The sequence below is a fragment of the Clupea harengus genome, chromosome 14 (genome assembly GCF_900700415.2).
Source record: "Clupea harengus chromosome 14, Ch_v2.0.2, whole genome shotgun sequence".
Classification (NCBI taxonomy): domain Eukaryota; kingdom Metazoa; phylum Chordata; class Actinopteri; order Clupeiformes; family Clupeidae; genus Clupea; species Clupea harengus.
In genome coordinates this window covers 11019363-11038344 of record NC_045165.1, presented here as the reverse complement: position 1 = coordinate 11038344, position 18982 = coordinate 11019363, and the positions used below count along the sequence as shown (strand labels likewise).

General features: G+C 41.2%; 1 protein-coding gene across 2 annotated transcripts in view; it reads right to left on the bottom strand.

The window, feature by feature from the left end:
• The window catches only part of ltk (leukocyte receptor tyrosine kinase), a 59028-nt gene extending 40263 nt beyond the window's left edge, over positions 1-18765 (bottom strand). For both annotated transcript variants that reach the window (XM_031580513.2, XM_031580514.2), the window contains exons 1-2: positions 18211-18765; positions 86-184 (exon numbers count right to left, since the gene is read on the bottom strand). In XM_031580513.2, the coding sequence (XP_031436373.1) occupies positions 86-184; positions 18211-18268 (157 nt within the window). In that variant the 5' untranslated portion in view covers positions 18269-18765. The remainder of the gene's footprint in view (positions 1-85; positions 185-18210) is intronic.
• Positions 18766-18982: the final 217 nt, after the last annotated feature.

Sequence of the window (18982 nt, the reverse complement as noted above, 5' to 3'; positions counted from 1 at the left end):
GAATTGAATTGATTTCTTCTGAACTATCTCTGGCATAAAGGATCTGGTCAACATTCAGTTACAAAGGGAGTAGCGGGTGCCTTACGTTCGCTATCTTCATGTGAGCCAAACAGCTGGGGAAACATGTCTGCAGGGAGCTTCTCATCTAGCGCCCGATCCAACAGCGTGTGACTGGCACAGGAAACTAAAAGGTAAAGAAAGGGAGAGAAAGAGAGAACGAGAGCGAGAAAGAGAGCGACATTAGTGTAGTCAACATTAAGTTAAAAATTAAATATTGCCACACTCTTGAGCAGTGTTGTATTACAGCTCTGCCTATCAAAAGAGATTGCCGGTTCAGATGAAGTGTGGTGAACAAGACAGCAGATCAGTAATTAGACATTAATAAATCATCTGTTACAGGGGCACAGTGAGAAAAGGCTCGCCCATCACCGCGGGTTGCCACAGTTCCATGCCACCGGCTTGAGTAGGCACTGCAAAGAGCATAATTAGCGGTTCTTGCGGGTGAGAGGCCAGATGGGGGGGTTCATGTTCTGCTACTTTGGTCTGAGTGCAAGAACAAGCGGAGGAGACGAATACTGGGCAGTGAGTGCGCTCCCAAACACGGCGCAGCTCCCAGTCAATCTGCCACTGTTTGGTGAGAACTTGCATGAGGCTAGGCATGTGGCCTTCCGAGAGAGGAGCTTTGAACTGAAAAGCCAAAACAATCAGTGAAAGTCACTTTAGCCCATAGCCTGGTAACATTGTTCCCGTAAGTAACACAAAAAAGAAACAACTATACTGTTAAAAAAATACTCTACTGGACTCTTCTCAGCCCTTCTGACATATTCATCAGTTTAATACACATTATCCAGACCTGTGAATAGTTAACTCAACACCTCTGGGGGACATACTAAATGACACACAGTGAGTCCCCTGCTCTCTGCTGCACCTACAAGTCAAAACCGAAGCTGAATGCACTGGCACATTGATACTATACCTGCACAGTTATCTAAGGTTGATGGCTGACGGAACATTGAATACTAAATCCCTTAAGTATCTTGATAGAGAGATTTCCAGATACTGTCAGATGGTGTTGTGTTGAATATCTCCTAATAAGGAGGAGTTTAAGCTTTATCAGTTTTCTATCAGTAAAATATGATCTTCACAAAGATAGTACTGATAAAGTAAACTAGTGTATTTTAAGCCGAGGTAAAATTATATTAAACAAAATATTATTATGTTATATTATACAAATATTTATATCACTCAAATGTGTAAATATGAAATATTTTTTTAGATTTTCTACATGTTATGTGCACAGTTTATTCAGTTCATTAGTGACCAAAATGTATGACAAAAGTTACATAAAAAGTGCTGATACACATTTAGTGTTAGTTTTCTTCATACAGAGCTAAAAGGGTGTTCTAAAATAATATTCTGACGTCTAAGGAGCAAGTAACTAAGCAAGCAACTGTCCGAGGCTGACAAAACACACCAGAATTTCATTAGGCAGTGGAAGTAATCCAACCTGAGCACCCTGTAATTCATGACACATCACCAGGCTTTCCATCGACGTTTGGCTTATTTACACCCCTGGCTAGTAATCCACTGCCTTGGATCCACAAACTGGACTGCAGCCCCGAGGATGTCTAGTGCATTGTTTTCAGCGGATCAAAAAGGCACCAACCAAAATCACCTCAGGCTGTTTCAGACAACAACAAATAAAGTCGCTCGTGACAAGAACTGGAGCCGAAGTTGACACAGTACAATAAATATACATGTACGGCATGTGTTTGCAGACACCACACTGTCACGGGCACATAGGTAAATTAGATAACACACCATAACACCTTCACAGCAGGATCAAGATTAAAGATAAGATAAACATGTTTTATAAACGTTTGCCTAAATGAGGCTGACGGCGGTCGTTAATGGAATTGTACTTGGTGGTGTCCAAACAGACAGCACTCAGACCATGTCCCAGCAGTGGGACATTAGGGTGTGATGTTTACAGTATGATTCCATGACATAAATGATGAGTCCAGTTTGTGAGAGATACAGCCCAGGCCCTGTTGGAGCACAGAGAAGTACGATCTCCCTATCCTCTGCGTATACAGTAGGTGAAACTCGCAAAAACCTCAGACTGGAACGAAGCTCTTTCCAAAACTTTTCAAAATGCCAATATGACTCATTCAGCCTTGATGAGTCACAGAAATAGACACGCATCTCTCACTCACTCACACAATCTACGCAATAACAAATCCCAAACTTATTTTTCTGAATTATTATTTCTTGACTTTTTATTTTTATTACATCCCTGTAATCATTTGTGCACAGAATACTCTATCATTATTTGAGCAAGAAAAAAACCCATTTGTTTACTGTGTGCGTATCTCAAGTCCAGGGTCAGAAAGTTCTAGAAGAGGGTGACAGCCTCACAAACAGCTCGTAATCTCCGGCTTGACTGGACTCCTAATGAGCATGCATGCCGCAGCCCCATATCAGTCCCGCTGGTGATCAAACGACCCCAACCCTCCGGCACTAAGCCCTCCCTCTCTCTTTCGCTCCAGGCAAGAAAAAGGCCATGAACTGTTTTTTCTTTCTTTTCGTTTTTAGATGAAACATCAAACCCTGTCTTTTTTTTTTAACTGAAAGACTGAGAAAAACTCCCCCCTCCCTCTTCTCTTCCCTCTCACCCACACCATCCTCTGTAAAAACTTCAGTGAATTTCAATAACGTCAGCTGCACCTAATTAACAGCTAAAAAACCCTCATACTGCGCATTGTCAACACTCAAGACTATAGCTGGGTTTCCATCCAACTCATTCGCATATCGTCTGTGCACATTTCCATCTACGATGTTATGCAAACTAAACACTAGACACTTTCCTCATCAAGGGAGGAGTTGTGAACTGCTGTGGGTTCAAAATTTGAGGTTGTCTGGGCAACCTTAATGGAAACACATAATAAGATTTCAACAAATATTCTTTGATGCGAATAAAACCCGTTTTCATCGACCTTAGTCGCATTACACCCTATGTGAATCGGGAGTTAATCCATCCCCCTCTGGCAAATTAATTTCTTATTCAACTTGGACTTATTCGACTGGTCAAAATTTGCATTAAAAAGTTGGTGGGAAACCCAGCTGATGATTATTGACTGAGAGGAAGTGTAAATTTGGAAAAGTCTGTAAATTACTCTAACAAACAATCCACAAGCAGCATTTCCTGGTGTTGTTTTCAGTGGCCTTTAATCCAATTACCAACACAACACATAAAGCAAGTGGGTTTCCAATAGGTGCTGTAAAGAGCTTATGGCAGATGAGTGAAAACACTAGCGAGCATTAGACAGGTACAAATCTCTGAGTGCCAGAGATGAGCCACAGTTGTGTGAGGACAAAACTAGGTCACAAAGCAAAAGAAAAAAAAGCCTCTTTGATGTTGGATAGAAGTATAATATTTTCAGATGACTTAAGGAACTGACTGTGAATTCAGCTGAATCCGACGAAACACACTTTACAGAGAGAATGACATTCCAGTGACTCAAGGGGTATCCTCTTAGTTTCAGATGGCCGGTTAACAACCTCTGAATAGATTGGGTATAAAATATGCATTTTCATATACTGAATGCACACTCCTTCTATTCACAGTACAGCTTACCCATAGTACATGAAGGCATACTAACCCAGACACACTTCTCAATGAAAATTGTTTTTATTCCATTCTCTTTCAAAGCAGTCACGCCTCTAGGGCAAAGACATCATGGCTGAGGCTAAAAAAACGAACTTGAAAGGACTGAAAATAGCAAATAGACAGCACAAAGAGTTTAATTATAGAATAGCAAGCAGATGTACTTGCAGGCACAAAAGGGTCAGACGTGCTGGAGATATGGTCACACCAGAAATTATTCTGAGAGCGTTTTTGCGACAAGATAGCCCAGATATCAAAGTGGCAGCGGACACTGACACAGGCACCACAAGTGTGGCCCTCGGGGTTCCAGCGGAACAGTCAATCATGTGACATACCCCACCGCATCATTATTGGCTACAGATGGTTAACAAGGAAGTCAGCACATACACAACACGTCTCAACTAAACCGAAAAAGGAGAAGAGTTTGGGCCCAAGAGTGTGGATGAGAGGGGCTGCAACGTCATTAGGTTTTAGCAAATGGCTCAGAGAAGAAGAAAAAAACTGTCTGTAGGCCTGAGGGTGAAAATAAATGAATACGACATGGTCACATTGCCAAAAGACAGGGAAATTGAATTAGAGCAAAGAAAGTTTTAATAAGGACAGATTGTGACATCAGTGGATGTTTATGAGTGTACGATATCCTGCTGAGGGCCATAATATTTACGGTTAATCAGGAAGTGAGGATGGGGAGCATCATCAGAGACAGGAAATGGTGCGGACAAACTAAATATAAATTGCACCTGTATTTAATTTCTCACAGCGGCCCTCATTATCATAATGACTGTGGAATTACAAAAGCACTGTTACAAGTTACTAAATAATACATAGTTGCGTGAAATCTACACATGCTCCAACTCCAAAAAAATGTCTCTAAAAATACCTTTCCACCACCAAATGTGTGTACCTGCTGGGTTGTTCTCTGTTTTGCTGCCAAGCTGGGACAAATGTTTCATTATAGAGTGTGACAACTGCATCTCTGACTCACATTCAATACAGTGAGAATGTGCTGGTCCAGCTGTTAAACGCCATATGCCGGCATCGACCCATCTTGCAGACAGATGTGCTTGCTTAGCAACACGCTTTCAACTTCCCTACAAAGCCACAATGCAGACCTGTCCTTATGACTGCACTACGTGAGGAACATCTCAACGCTGACATACATACTGACATTATTCCACTGTCTTGTTTCATTGTCAGACGACCCTGTCCAAAGAGCAGGGTCACAGTCACTGTCACATCCTGTCCAAAGAGCAGTGGGAGGATTATGATCACCTCCTATGAAGACCGTACCCCTTACTGCTGAGAAGAATGGAGGAAATTACAGGCTCAGACCTGGGACGCATGACGTGACAACAGGCATGAATAGAGGTCAGTTTGTGGAGAGTTAATGGAATTTACATGTTTCAGTCCTGAGGCCAGTTTGTTTATGGCAGCCATTTTAATGACCATGCTCCGCCACTTATAGACTGACAGCAGGGCTCATGCTACTGAGTCGCTGTATTGAGTGCATTAACGTGCATCATTAGAGGATTAATGTAAAGGACTCTGAATAGGGGTAAGTAAGTTCAGACAGTCTGCCACACGGTGCCCTTCTTTCCCAGGCACTTGTCTGCCTAAACAGAGACAGACCTTCATCCTTCACTGCCTGAGGGAACTCATGAGCTCGTGTAACCCCGGCCCTTGATCTAAAGAGATGCTAACGACACCGTGACACCGGGGAGTACAAGGACGTTGGGCCGGGTTCGGGGGGATCCTGCAGGCCCTTTGACAAGAGTCAGATGGGTATCAATGTTTACAAGCTTCAAAGGTGAACACATGACTGGTCCCCCACATTTTGACTACCACCCTGGTGGGCTCTGGTGGCTTTGGGGGGGCTCTGGTGTTTTCTGCGGTTTCAACAAGTACAGTTAAGGACGAACATCTGTTCCATATCACCTCACACATCATTTTCTAGCAGGCACTGTGGTTTTACAGACTCTAAAATATAATAGAATGTATAAGAATACATCCAGCTCTCCTCACAATGATCTTAATGAACCTTTCGCCCGGCACTGGGGAGGCATCAACCCACTTTTACCACGCTGTGAGACACGGACAAATACCTATGAGTATAAGGGTCCCTTGCTTGTTCAAACAATGAAGCTGGTCAAGATCAAGAGAAAGGCGAAGCGAAATTGTCTTTGAGTTTTCGACAGAGAATGGCCGCCAACCAAACCACGTTTGGCAGTGAGGTCACACAGAGACCTCCAACTGAGGGAAGATACGGTCTCATCCCTGAGGAGACAACACCAATCATGCAACACAGCAAGTTCCTAATGGGTGCGGAGAGAACACGGCAGATCCTCAACACAATCAAACCACAGGGACCACCACAGCCTTCTGGGATCGTGGTTACTGGAGGGCCCCAGCATGGCGTGGTTGTCCTACGGTGACACTCAGCAAAGGAACCAGAGACAGGTGATCAAGGTCAAAGAGAGAGGAGTGTGGACAGCCTGTGGATGGCCTTTCCTCTTGATTATTCTGTAGGAGAAAGGCTGAAAGCACAGGGCCCTCCTGACTAAATCTCTCCGGGATCCCCCCTGATTAGCTTTTACCATGAAGATGTATGATCCCTGGCATGGTCTAAGCCCCCTGTTTGCCTCTAGCCCTCCTTAAATATCTTCCCCACCTGACACACCCATGCACTCTAAGCACTCAGTAATGCCACTATAAATGTCAATAAATCCCCTGCATGAAGTATCTACACAATATGAAGAGAGATAAGGGAGAGGGGGGAGGGGGGGGGGGCACTTGAATGAGCTTGGTGGAACCAAACTGCTCAAATGATTGTCAAATAGCTGGAGGATATGTTGATGCCATGCTGTTTTTCTTTTTGTCAGCATAGGCTACAGAGTTGTGAGCATGTTAGACGTCTCGTGTTTCAAAACTGGCACAAGAGGAGGAAACCACCTTTTTCTGCAGCCAAAGTACAAAGAGTCAGACTAATAGATACCTACACAAAACTACACTCTTAATACAGAAATAGGCCAGACAAATTCATTTCTGTGACACATTGTGCTTTAGGAATGTTTGTTATTCGTGATATGGCTGCAACGTTAAAGCTGACAAATGGAACTGGGTGGAGTGGAGCGCTCTCTCTCTTCACCACTCCACTGGTCATCCAGTGACATTATACTGCGTTTCTCAGTATCGTTACATCCACAGATTCCATGTCATCATAAATTTCCCTAATTATGGAAATAATGATTACATTATCCCGGGTTCAAAGCCGTATGAACTTACATTCCACAAAAGGAATTTTGGACAAAACAATCATTCAGCCTCATTCTCAGTAATCATAATACTTAATGACATCTGATCCCTTGTGCCTCAAAGGAACGGATAAGATGTCAGTGTGTGTTTTTTCATTCTGTTCAGTGTGCGTTGTCATTCTCCAACACATTTATATTTACATGTAGTCATCTGGATGCCACTGACATACAAAGCCACTAACAAGAATGGTACAAAGCAAGCCAATAGCCGACCAAGGGTAACACACGCATACACACACACACACACACACATGCACACACACACACTGTGGCTGTAGGTCAAGTGTTTTTCAGGTTGTCCAAGCACGTCCTCACGCTAACCCAGACAGTTGTCCGAGCACGCTGAAATGGTTCCAGAAACCACCAGATGATTGGCCGGTGCACATGTTCTGTAATGGAGCTTTTAAAAACTGATCTGACGCTGGAACTGTCTTCCCACCAGTTTAGTGCTTATCATAGTAATTAGCGAGATGGATCACAGAGCTGGAAATGCTTTCTGTTTGGTTGTTTGTCATGATGCTCCGCAGCCAATCATGGTGGGGAATAATATGGATAATGAGGGGAACAGCAAAAGGATTTAATGTAGCCTTTAATTTTGTGCAGGCAATTTTCAATCCTCACAAACAGCCCATTTCTCATACACATTTATGTCGCAGTATATCATATCACAGCTAAAGAATCCCTAAGCCAAAGTGAGTATGATCTTGGTACAAATCCATAATTGATTTTTGTAGTCTACACTGACTGAATGATATATCAAAACACCATATGTACAAGGCTTCAAAGACAAAAAATGACAAACTACTATAAGATCATTAAAGAGGCATCACGTGCTACAGAAAACAAACAGTGAAATCTAACGCAAATTAAAAACACCCAAGAGCATTCTGCACCTCCTGAAAAAGCATAAGCAAATAGTTTTGTGGACTTTAACAAGTTGTTGTCACCTAAATAGTTTATTTATACTTGTCCTTTGTTTGGCAAAACAGTAGAAACACACATGTAAGGTTGTTCCTGTTTTTCAACATCATTGTTAGTGTGGTAGCGGAGAGCTACCTTAATGAATCTTTAACATGATAATCAGCTATTGTGTGCTGTCTATTGGGTGTTGCTCATGAAACATATATGTAGTATTCATTGTACTGCATCTATATAAGGATAGCACTGATGGGTAGCATGTCCAAGACCACTGGGGACTTTGAACGGCTTGCTCATTGGATTGACAAAATAAACGCATTGGTTTAGTTAAGAACTGAAAACTATGATAATTTGACAAGAGGTCAAATTATTTTCTGGACTCTAATGACTCCTTGTACAGACACAAATAATCTAATTGCAAAGAGGGTTTGGAACGTGCATAATGGCTTTAAAAGAATGAAGGCTTAAGTCTTTCATTTTTGGAATGACACATTAACCACAGTGAAATATGTACAGGATTCAGCACGCGGACCTTTTGGGGCTTGACAAAATGTCTTGGGATATGAACGCAATCATGAAAGGTCGAGCAGGGGCCCGGGTGTATCAGAGTAATTTAAGTCATCTGTAATATATACCGATAGTTCGTTTTTCTGGACTTGAACCTTAATGAAAAAATAAAACCCACAATAACAAGAAACAGAGTTCCAGAAGCACTCTCACATTCCAATGGAAAACGATCTCATTCCATTACAGGATATTGTGCTCCAGATACTGTTTTTGGCCATGGTCCATAACATCGCCTAAGGGCTCACCTTCTATGAGAAACACACACACACACACACACACACACACACACACACACACACACACACACACACACACAAACACACACACACACACACACACACACACACACACACACACATACACAGCCACATATTCTCATATACTCACAAACCTACACACCTGTTCATTGTCGAGGAAAGGAGAGTCTTAATATGAACCAGAACTTGCAAGTTGTCTGTTACTGTAAGTGCCTCCACAGCGCAAGCATGTTTTGATTACAGGTATGTTAAGGGTCTTCTTCTGATCACACAGGGCCATGATCATACTTGGGATACTATAAATGAGCATGACCTTTACCACACCGACCACAGAGACAAGGAAATGAATGTAGCTGAAGGTCCAAGATCAAGAATTGGTGTGTGATGTTTTTTGTTCCATGGAAGCATATTATGTATAGCAAACGTACAGATGGTTTGGTTGGGATCTGCAAGGAATGAGGCCTCAGATACTAATGGCCTAGGTTGTTGAGGAGGGGAGCAAGAGAGAGAGAGAGAGAGATGGGGGGGGGGGGAGCCTTTGCAGCTATACTTCAGAGGATCCATTCATAACCAGTGAGTAAGACTTTTGGCATTTCCAAAAAATTAAGCCATGTAATTTAATTTTTTTTTCATGTAATTGGTTGCAGCTAGCATTGAATTATAAGAAAGGACCAGGGGTTCCTAGATCTTCTATCCTCAATTCTACTTTAAAACCTCTGGATTTTAAAATATGCTCGCCACCCACTTTGCACCTCCTGCTGATTTCCCATCATGCCTCATTCTCATTCTAGAATGTTCAGTCCATTATCATTGGTGTGAGAAATGATCCCACTTACGTTTTTCAGGAAACCATGCACTAACCATGCACGGAGGGGTCTTGCAAAATACCACTGCCAGGAATTCTTCACAGTCACATAGAAAATGACAAAGATTTCCTCTGGACCCCAAAGTGAAAAAGGAGAGCCGAAAACTGCTACCAAGGATGAGAATTGCACGACTGGCGCAATGATTCAATTAGCGTTCTGGAAGATATTGCCAAACTACTCTACCACATTAGCCCTGAAACATATTCCACGGTTTATGGACACAGAGGATCAGAAGAAATGAAACTATTCATAAAATTGTGTTTTTTCCCTAGAGCTTTTCACAGATGTGTCAGCCATTGAGTGTCGTCTGTTGTATGTAGGCACCGAGCTGCTTTTAGTTGTTTGCTGGTGTTATCGTTCGACTGGGCGAATCAAAAGTAATTGCGTACGCCACAAAATATATTTATAAATATGTTGTGTCTGTATTTCTGCAGCCCATACAGGTTTCCAACAAATGGGTCTCATCTCTTTTGATGCACCAAAGTGCTTCACTTTATCTCCAACTAAAGAGTACGCTTTTAAGGATGAAGAATTACTAATGCGTTCGACTGCGAGACAAGATTTTATTCTGTCAACCTGCACTAACCATGGTGGTAGACAGTATCCTGATACAATGCCCAAACTAATGCCTAAAATCAGACCACCAGACAAAGTATCAATCAATACATAGCTGTGTAAAGATTTTTCATTCCTATCACCATGATCATGTAATGAATCTGTTAACGCTCACAGACTGTGCCTCATGCTTTCATTCAGATATATTCTACTAGAATAGAACGATGCAAACAACATGGATATCATATCATGACCTTAAGTCCACAGAGCCCCGGTTCTGAAAAATACACCCTGTTACTTCGTGGGCTTTTTTGAGGAATTGTTGTGGTGTATGCTGGCTGTCTTTGTTCTCACGACTGACAGACTGAGTCTTTCCTCATGGGGGTAGAATGAGGTGTCACTCAGCGTACCCCTATATTTTCTCATTTATCTCTCTCAAAACACAAAGCCTTTAATAAACACTACGTACATCTGCACTGGCACGTGTCTTTCCCCTGTTCCACTGAGGGCACATGAATGCCATAATTTCTGCAGGTGGTCCTGCTAAAAGTTTATAACAAGCTTTTAGAGCTCCTCCCCTCATCACCACCATTCCCAGGGATTACATTGACATATTCTAGAGAGAGGTAAGAGCATTCTGCTTGATGGCATGTAACAGTATTCACTCATTCACTATTCACAGCACTTACACTATTAACTCAGATAAGTGAAGTAGTACTAGTCTCCACTCTGATGAGTGAATAATAACATAGCGGCGAATGCGGTTTTCAGAGTCCTCACAGTTCTTTGGGACCTCTGGGGATCTGATTGAGTGTGAAGCGATGGACATGCTTCTGTTTTGTCTCTGTCCAGTAAAACCCCTTAGGAGCCTGCCTGTTTCCAGTCAAAGCAGCCGCTCTTCTGCCAAACGATCCCTGAGCAATTATTCTCCACACGAGAAGAGAGAGCGAGAGAGAACCATCAGGGAGAGACACCTAGCACCACAGTCTGGACTAGAGCAAGCCCAGTTTTTTTTCATAACACACAAGACACCAGAATTTCCCCACGGGACTAATAAAGTATTTATCTATCTATCTATCTATCGGTCTAGACAGCTGTATTACAGGCAAAGGTCCTGTGTTGTTCTATGGTCTTAACCGGGGCGGACAACTCTGTGCATTCTCTCGCTGTTTGAATGTGACTTTGCCTGTGAAAACACACACCACACTTAACTGTTATTTTTTTAATCTTTAGCATGTTGACCACTGTAAGGAATGAGAACCTGTGTGAAATGTAAATTGAGCAGGCTTGGTGTAAAATGTAATAATGTTGATTATTATTTTTAATTTTTGTTCTTATCAGCAGCAGCCGCTCATGACTAATGAACCCCAAATATGATCTATTATTACAGCCTGACCAATAAAGCTATCCTAATATTTCGGGATAACTATATTCTTGGACCCTACTGGTTAAAACTTAGTTCTCACCCTTCATAGAAAATATTATGATTAATTAGTCATGTTCATTTTCAGAACGGTGAAACTTTTTAAACCCGCTTCGACTCAGTTCAGGCTGGAAAACTTAAATTTCACATTATTTCTGACAAAATAACTCAATTTCTTAATGGGGTACCGACTCACTCATTATAAACTGTTATGGACGAAGCTCAGCTCAAACTGCTTTTTCCTGCAACAGTCTGGCTGTTCTTGTCGGCCTGTTGTCTGACCACCGTCCTACTGCATTATCACCCACCCCCACCGCCATCAGCCGTCATTAAGGAACTGAAGTGATTGCAGAGAGTGGCACAGAGGGTCTTACAGCTTCATTAATCTGAAGAGGACTTCTAAATGCACCGTAGCGAAATATCCCTTGTGACAACATTTACATGATTAGTTTACAAGTGTGCCTATTCTCTTCGGACGCCCGATGGGGCAGAGATGGATATTTCACTTGTCTGCCATCTCAAGTGTTTTGCTTTCTTTTTAGCCTTGGCAATCGGCCTATGGCATGCAATTGTCTGAGAATCAAATTAGTATGTGAGTTAATGAATGGTTATGCAAGTCCCATTAGGTGAGCGCTGGAAAGGTGAATTGAAGTCTGAGAGGTAATCAAATTAGTGAATTCATTAGCAAGCTGAGACAAATTATTAAATAGACAGCACATGCAATGTATGTTGATCAGATATGGACCCTCTGACTGACAACCAAATTAAATTCGTTTTTTCAAGCACACACAAATGTCATCCATAATGAAATGAAAAACACAGGTATATCATGGAATGACAAACAGGTTCAAAACTTTAGACCAGTGATGTATCAGTATTCATACTTAGTGCACGAAGCAGACGATTCCTACCACTTTTCCACCACGCTAGTGCCACAAATCCCTAAATGTCACCTTCCCTGAAGGTAAGGATGAATTTAACAGCATGTCGCAGAATGTTTGAGCTATGACAAATATGTAAATATAGAGTATGTCAAACAAGGTCAATATTAGTATTCGTAGACTGGAGATTCGTGTGTGCATTAGTCTCCCAAATTACCTTCATCTCAATGCTTCATGTCAGTTATGACAGGATTGTCATCCAAATCAGTCATTAGATTATAGCTGTTATTGATAACATCAAATTAAAGCCTTGTGACCATATTCTCCACTGTCTCATGCCTCAGATGATTTCTGCTGCGCCTACATCATCATAATGGGAACAGCTAGAATAATCAAATGAACGTTCCAAGAGATCGTTCCAGAAGCTGGATAATGGCACTCAAGAGGCTCTTACCTACCGCACTCTGTAAACAAAGAAACACTTAGACTGCATAATGTAAGCAGAGGAATTTCAAGTGTGCCTGACTTTGGTGAGAGGCAAATGCTAGTTATGAATGACTATTATAAATGTCTATTATAAATATACATTATGAATGACTCCTGTTCCTGACTCCTGTCCCTGTTTATGTGCCAGGGTAAGAATAAAATGAAAAGAGAGAGAAAGAAAGAAAGAAGATGGACAGATAGAGGGAGAGACAAAGTTAGACAGAGTTGGAAGAAAGGCTATTATGGAGAGAGATCTTGACAGAGGGAGCTTGGAGTTAAGTCGAGCAGATTTGAGCAGTATCCATGTGCGTTGGAGATAAATACTTGTTCACAGCCATTTGACTGATGGAGTTATTTGAGATCTGCTTTGGATGCTGGATGACCTGGCTCCAAAGTATGTGCTACTGACATCACACTCCTAGCTGTCAATCAAATTCAAAGCTCTCAGATCAAGCTCTCTGACGTGCCTAAGCACTGGTACTGATTCAGTACACTGAGCCCGTATCTATTTTGGTGGAGGACCAGAAATATCGGTAAAAGTTTCACTGGAAGATTTAGCTGTTCATTCTCTATGCACTAAATAAGCGGGCTGCTGATTCTGATCTATTTGTCAATCACTTGGTGTCCATAGTAACAAAGGCCACTTGTAGATGACCATCAAGCCAGGCATAGGAAGTCCAAAGAGTATGAAACTCAGTTTCCTTTCACTCTTTTCAAAAATTACTCGGTTCACAACTGAGGTTGGTAGTTAACTAAATAATTACTTTGCTAGACTTTTGTAATTCTGTTTAAACTGGAGTGTAAAAAATTGTGTCTATTCAACATGACATTTTGAGCGCTTGTGAGCCTACACAGCTAGGCAAACTGATTAACACTGATTAAGCTGGTTAGCTACGTAGCTTGCGAGGCTGGTTAAAGGAACCCACATTTGTCTACATTTAGCAGACGCTTTTATCCAAAGCGACTTACATATGTGCGACTTACAATGTATACACATTTTACATTTACACTGATGGCACACTGCACATCAGGAGCAATTAGGGGTTCAGTGTCTTGCTCAAGGACGCTTTGACAGGGAATCGAACTAGCAATCTTCTGATTACTAAACGACTTCTCTACCTACTGTACCACTGTCGCCCCATACAGCAAACTGTTATTTTGCCTACCAAGCAAATGACTTTCCACCCCACCCAGACACTCTGGCAAAGTCTGTTATGCACTATGATGCAACACATTTACAGACCTAAATCTTGCATCTTGAAAGTCAGTTAGAAATGAAAAAAAGCTGTCCAAAGGTTTTTCTCAAATCCCAAAATGTTTTTTTTTTCTACAGTTTCTAAACGGAAAAAGAAAAAAAAAATGTTTCACTTTTCGCATGACTTCTGATACATATGAGACCCCAGACCACTGTTTCCCGCACATTTGCCATATTTTATGGAAGTTTCGCTTGGAAAATGTACCCTGCAACATGTTATCTTTCCTCACAAACACACTCATCTGGGTCGCCCCTTGCACACCAAACCACTTCATTTCCACTGCATTTCAGCGCCTGTACTGCTAGCGTTGACAGGACGAGCTCAAAATTTCCAGACCACGAGCCATCGCCAGAGATCTGCTCACTGTCTCCCCTGCCACAGGACCTGAACTGCATCCAGCCAGAACCCCTTGTGTACCCTTGTTTACACTCTGCTTTGGACAGAGGGGTGAGCATTTCCCCCTCTTCCTGTCAGTCTGATTCTCTCCCTGTAATGTGTTTCACTTGGCTAAAAGGCAGCTAATGTGCCTTCTACAGCCTCCCAGGAGGTGATTTAATCCAAAGCGACTAACAGTCGAACTAGAGCATACATTGTATCGGTATGTGAACATGCCCATGTTCTTAGTGCAGCACATTGCCCTTTAAAAAAGTTATATCTGGAACTATTTGGGATGCCTTATGTGTTTTATCAAAAGAAGGAAGCGTTAAAGGTTCCATGTGGAATCTTTTGCGAGTGTACCATATTAGCAATAAGAGCCACAACAGGTGATGGCAAAGTTCCTGGGTATTTAAATAAGAATGGTGCTAACTTAAATCTGTTCGATTACTTTTATAGGCCTCACAAATTGGCACACTAAATTAAAACATATGTAAGTTTAAATCAATTCAAATGTTGGATTGATTTGATTTGGCCAGTTTTACTTAACCTTGTTTAAGTTATTTGTTTTGATATCTTAAAGAGTGAATTGTACTGAATTGAAAACTTTTCTTCCTTCCAGGTTCCAGGCAACATCAGGTCCAAATGATTTTCTATTCACCATACCTGTTTACTCCTATGACTCCATGATATTCTCCTTAGTAATGTCTATTGCTATTTATGAGTAATGTGGTTTCATCTGGTTCAAATGGTTTCATCTACTGAGCCAGAAGAGTATGCAGGCTTATCTGGCTGCTTTGTCTTGTGTGTGTTGAATAATAATAAAAGCATTGGTTAGAAGCGAAGAAGATGATTGGAGTATAACAATGCCACAGGTATAAAAATAATTCTGGGTTCAACATACAAAACAAAAGACCAAGGACGGAGATGGTACCGCAATCATCTTCAGAACTATACAAATTGAATGAATGCTAGATTGTTTGCAACTCATGACAGTCAAAGCCATTATGTTTCCGATTACAAACAGTATTGCTGGGAGAGCTGCAGATTGATTCCATGTGAATGACTTGTGTGAATGTGACCATAATTTAGCAGTTCCGTCCACTTACAGTCACTGGCTGCCTCTCTGATCTAGAGGACATCTGCTGAGGAGGAAGAACGTGGAATGAGAGAGCGCTTAGCAACTCTCCCAAATAAAAAACATATAGATCTCAAAACACTTTGGTTCAAACCAAACCAGTTTGATCAAACTATCTACACATCTACACTGTGCAAAAGCTCAACATATAATGACAGACAGAGCTACGTGAACAGTCTTGAATACACCAAATTTGTGTGTGTTTTACCCACATTTGAAAAATCCCTAACAGGACTGTGAATTATTTATCTAGTAATTCAGTGCTAAATGACTCCAATCACTTGCCGTAGAGCAGCAGCAGTATCTATCAAGGTCTTAGCCTGGGTCCCTTTTCTTTTTTTTCTTTTTTGAAACCTGCTCCAAATTATGTGTTTACCCTCAACGCCTCCCACTCCCAATCTTGGATTAAGTGATTTTCATCTGCATTTCCTCCCGAGCCCAAGGAATTGTGCTGTCATTACCATGTTTCTGGACCAATTTGGAACACTCTCACTGGAGTTTCTGAGCTCATGACAAGACAATAACAAGCTGTTAGAAACCAGAATGTCACAAAACAGCATGTTGCTGTTCAGATTTATTACATCTAATTCATGATTCTGTCATCAAAGAATTACAGTATTGTGGCAGCATGTTTACAGAACTAGTGTGATGTCTTTGGTTAAAAACGCCTTTAAAAACAAGATTGAACACATTCTACTTTTTTGTAGGACTTCTTATTTCTGTTTTTGATTAATTTATCTGAAAGAAAATATGAGCACTAACTGTGTTCTGCTTCTGCTTGCTGTCCACTAGAACTTACACTGTTACTCACTCACTATCATGAGTTTATGTGGCTTCCTTTTCTACTGTTTGTCTGTTTTTAAAATCCTTTTGATGTGATAGGCTTTTGAAATGCAATAAATTAGTTGCAACTCAACTTTGTAAATACTGTCCAATGCTTGTCCTGAATACTTTGAGGTTGAGATCAAATGGTTTCATCTACTGAGCCAGAAGTTTATGAAAAACATATTTTAGTTATCTAGATGGAAACAGTTCTGTTATTGTGCTGTCCTGTAGATTTCTTGGGTTTTTCTGGTCCAGTGAACAAGCAATAAACATGCATTAAACACTACAGTCAGTCAGAGCAGAAGGAAGAAAGAAAGAAAATCTCTTTTAAAACCATGGCATAACAAATACATCCAACCTTGTTTGCAATGTTCCAACACTGTTTTACAATCCTAGTCCATCTAATACTTGATTCCACCAATAGCTTTGCATATATCAACCTATTAATAAACCACGTATACCACTTTGTTGTCTCAACTAATGGCAATTCATGCTTTGTCCAAAGCCTCCTAACAATATATATTTATCTGTACCATATCACAACAGACCTCGTTATTTTTTTACAAGACTGCATCAAGACTAATATTGGAATATTGGAATGTTGGAATAATATGAAAAATGTTCCAAACTGGACAACAAACCACACATAAAACTTCCACATAAAAATAAGCTGTGAAAATGCAGAATTCAAAGTGCATTCCCTCAAGTTCATGCAGGAGTCATTCGAAGTATACTCCTATTTATAATATACTAGAATCCTTTTAGAAAAGCGGAACCCTTCAGCAGCAAACCAGTCCATGAATATACAATACGTGTTACTGACTGTAATAGTATCTACAAAAAAACAGATGTAGACAATGCTCAAATCAAAGGTACATAATATTTTGTCAGGACATACCATGTCGTTTTCTTTCATTGTTTCGTTTAAGATAACTCTGACAGTTGTACTGAGTACTACAGTGTACTGAGACCACACATTTAAATCGAAGCTATTTTCATTGTATTGTTCATTGTGTTAGATAAGTCTAAATAGAAAATACTGTAACCACTTCAGAAACTACTTGTTAAAGTCTTTGTCCCGGGCTCACTGATGCTCACTTTGATGTGCAAAACAAGCTTATATGCTTGCTTAATGTCTACAGGCGTAAACTCAAGAGTGAAAAACGGGATAAAGGAGGCAAATGTGACGGTATTAGAGCGGCAGTGTGAAATCTTTAGTCTACAGTCATATAGACACCTGAACGGACACCTACGCCCACGATACATAACTGAGGCGGGGTGTCGTTAGATGGTGTCGAGATAGAGGGCTAAGCAAAGAGCCAAGCCAAGCAGTGGTGACGTTCTTGTGCAGCATGTAAGTTTTCCTCAGGAGCCAGTCCGCGCCCTGTGTGTTAAAATAATTCCCAACAGCTAGCCTACATACATCAAGGAATCTGCACCACGGTTCAAGGGGGGAGAGCGAGTTGAATGAAATCTGACCATTAAACAGAATTACTTCAAATGTACTTGCATGTTAACTACACTAATGGTCTGCTTTGAAAGAAAATAACTGATTCCAATACCACATTTTGTTTGGCTAGGCTATTCCATCACGAAAGTTTAATTTCCCACCAGTCCAACTGCAAAACTGGCTGACTGACGTGTCCCAAGCTCTTGGTGTGCAGGTTGTGTGCGCATAGACTTACCCGCCATCAGTATGTACAGAAATACTTTTATCAGAGTTTGTCCTCCGCCGTAATCCATGGTTCCTTCGGAAAGGATCCTTCAACTAACGAACAATTTGCTCTTTTGCCACCTTTGATAATTGTCCGCAGAAGAAGAAAGACAAAATGGAAGTAATGGAAATAAGTTGACTCCGTCTTATCTACACCATCAAGTTCCCGGCCACGGCTGCGTCCTCGGCGGGGTTGCGGGCTTTACTTCTCCTTGCCTTTAGTCATAGTGATGCTGATGCTGCATCCCAGTGGCTCTTCTGACGTGCGCTGCTCAACTCTCTCGTTTTCGTTTTCCGTGCCTCAGTCGGCGCGCGTGGTCCTAATGCCACTCCCACGCAATGGCACTTTAGGACGAAGTGTATCAGTGGAACAGCGGAAATCCATGATTAAACAGAAAGCCTCAAGGACTTGTAAACTGAAGACATTTTAGATGATTGTCTCACTGAGGCGTAGCTATAAGGTTCGCTGAGAAAAAAAGAGTGATGTGTACATTTATACTCTCAGCATTTCGACGCCCATATAGCAAACAATCATTGAAATTTTATGTTAAATCATCCCACTGTCAACCTTAATTTCTTTGAATGAATGTAAATCTCACTTTTTGAATCTTCACTTTTTCACCCCTGGTTAGAAACAATATTGAAATCGTACCAAAAAAATCAAGGGGATTTCAATGGTATCTAAAACGATTTTTAAACCACAGCAAATTACTGCAAAATATTGTGGAATTCAAATCCTGCTT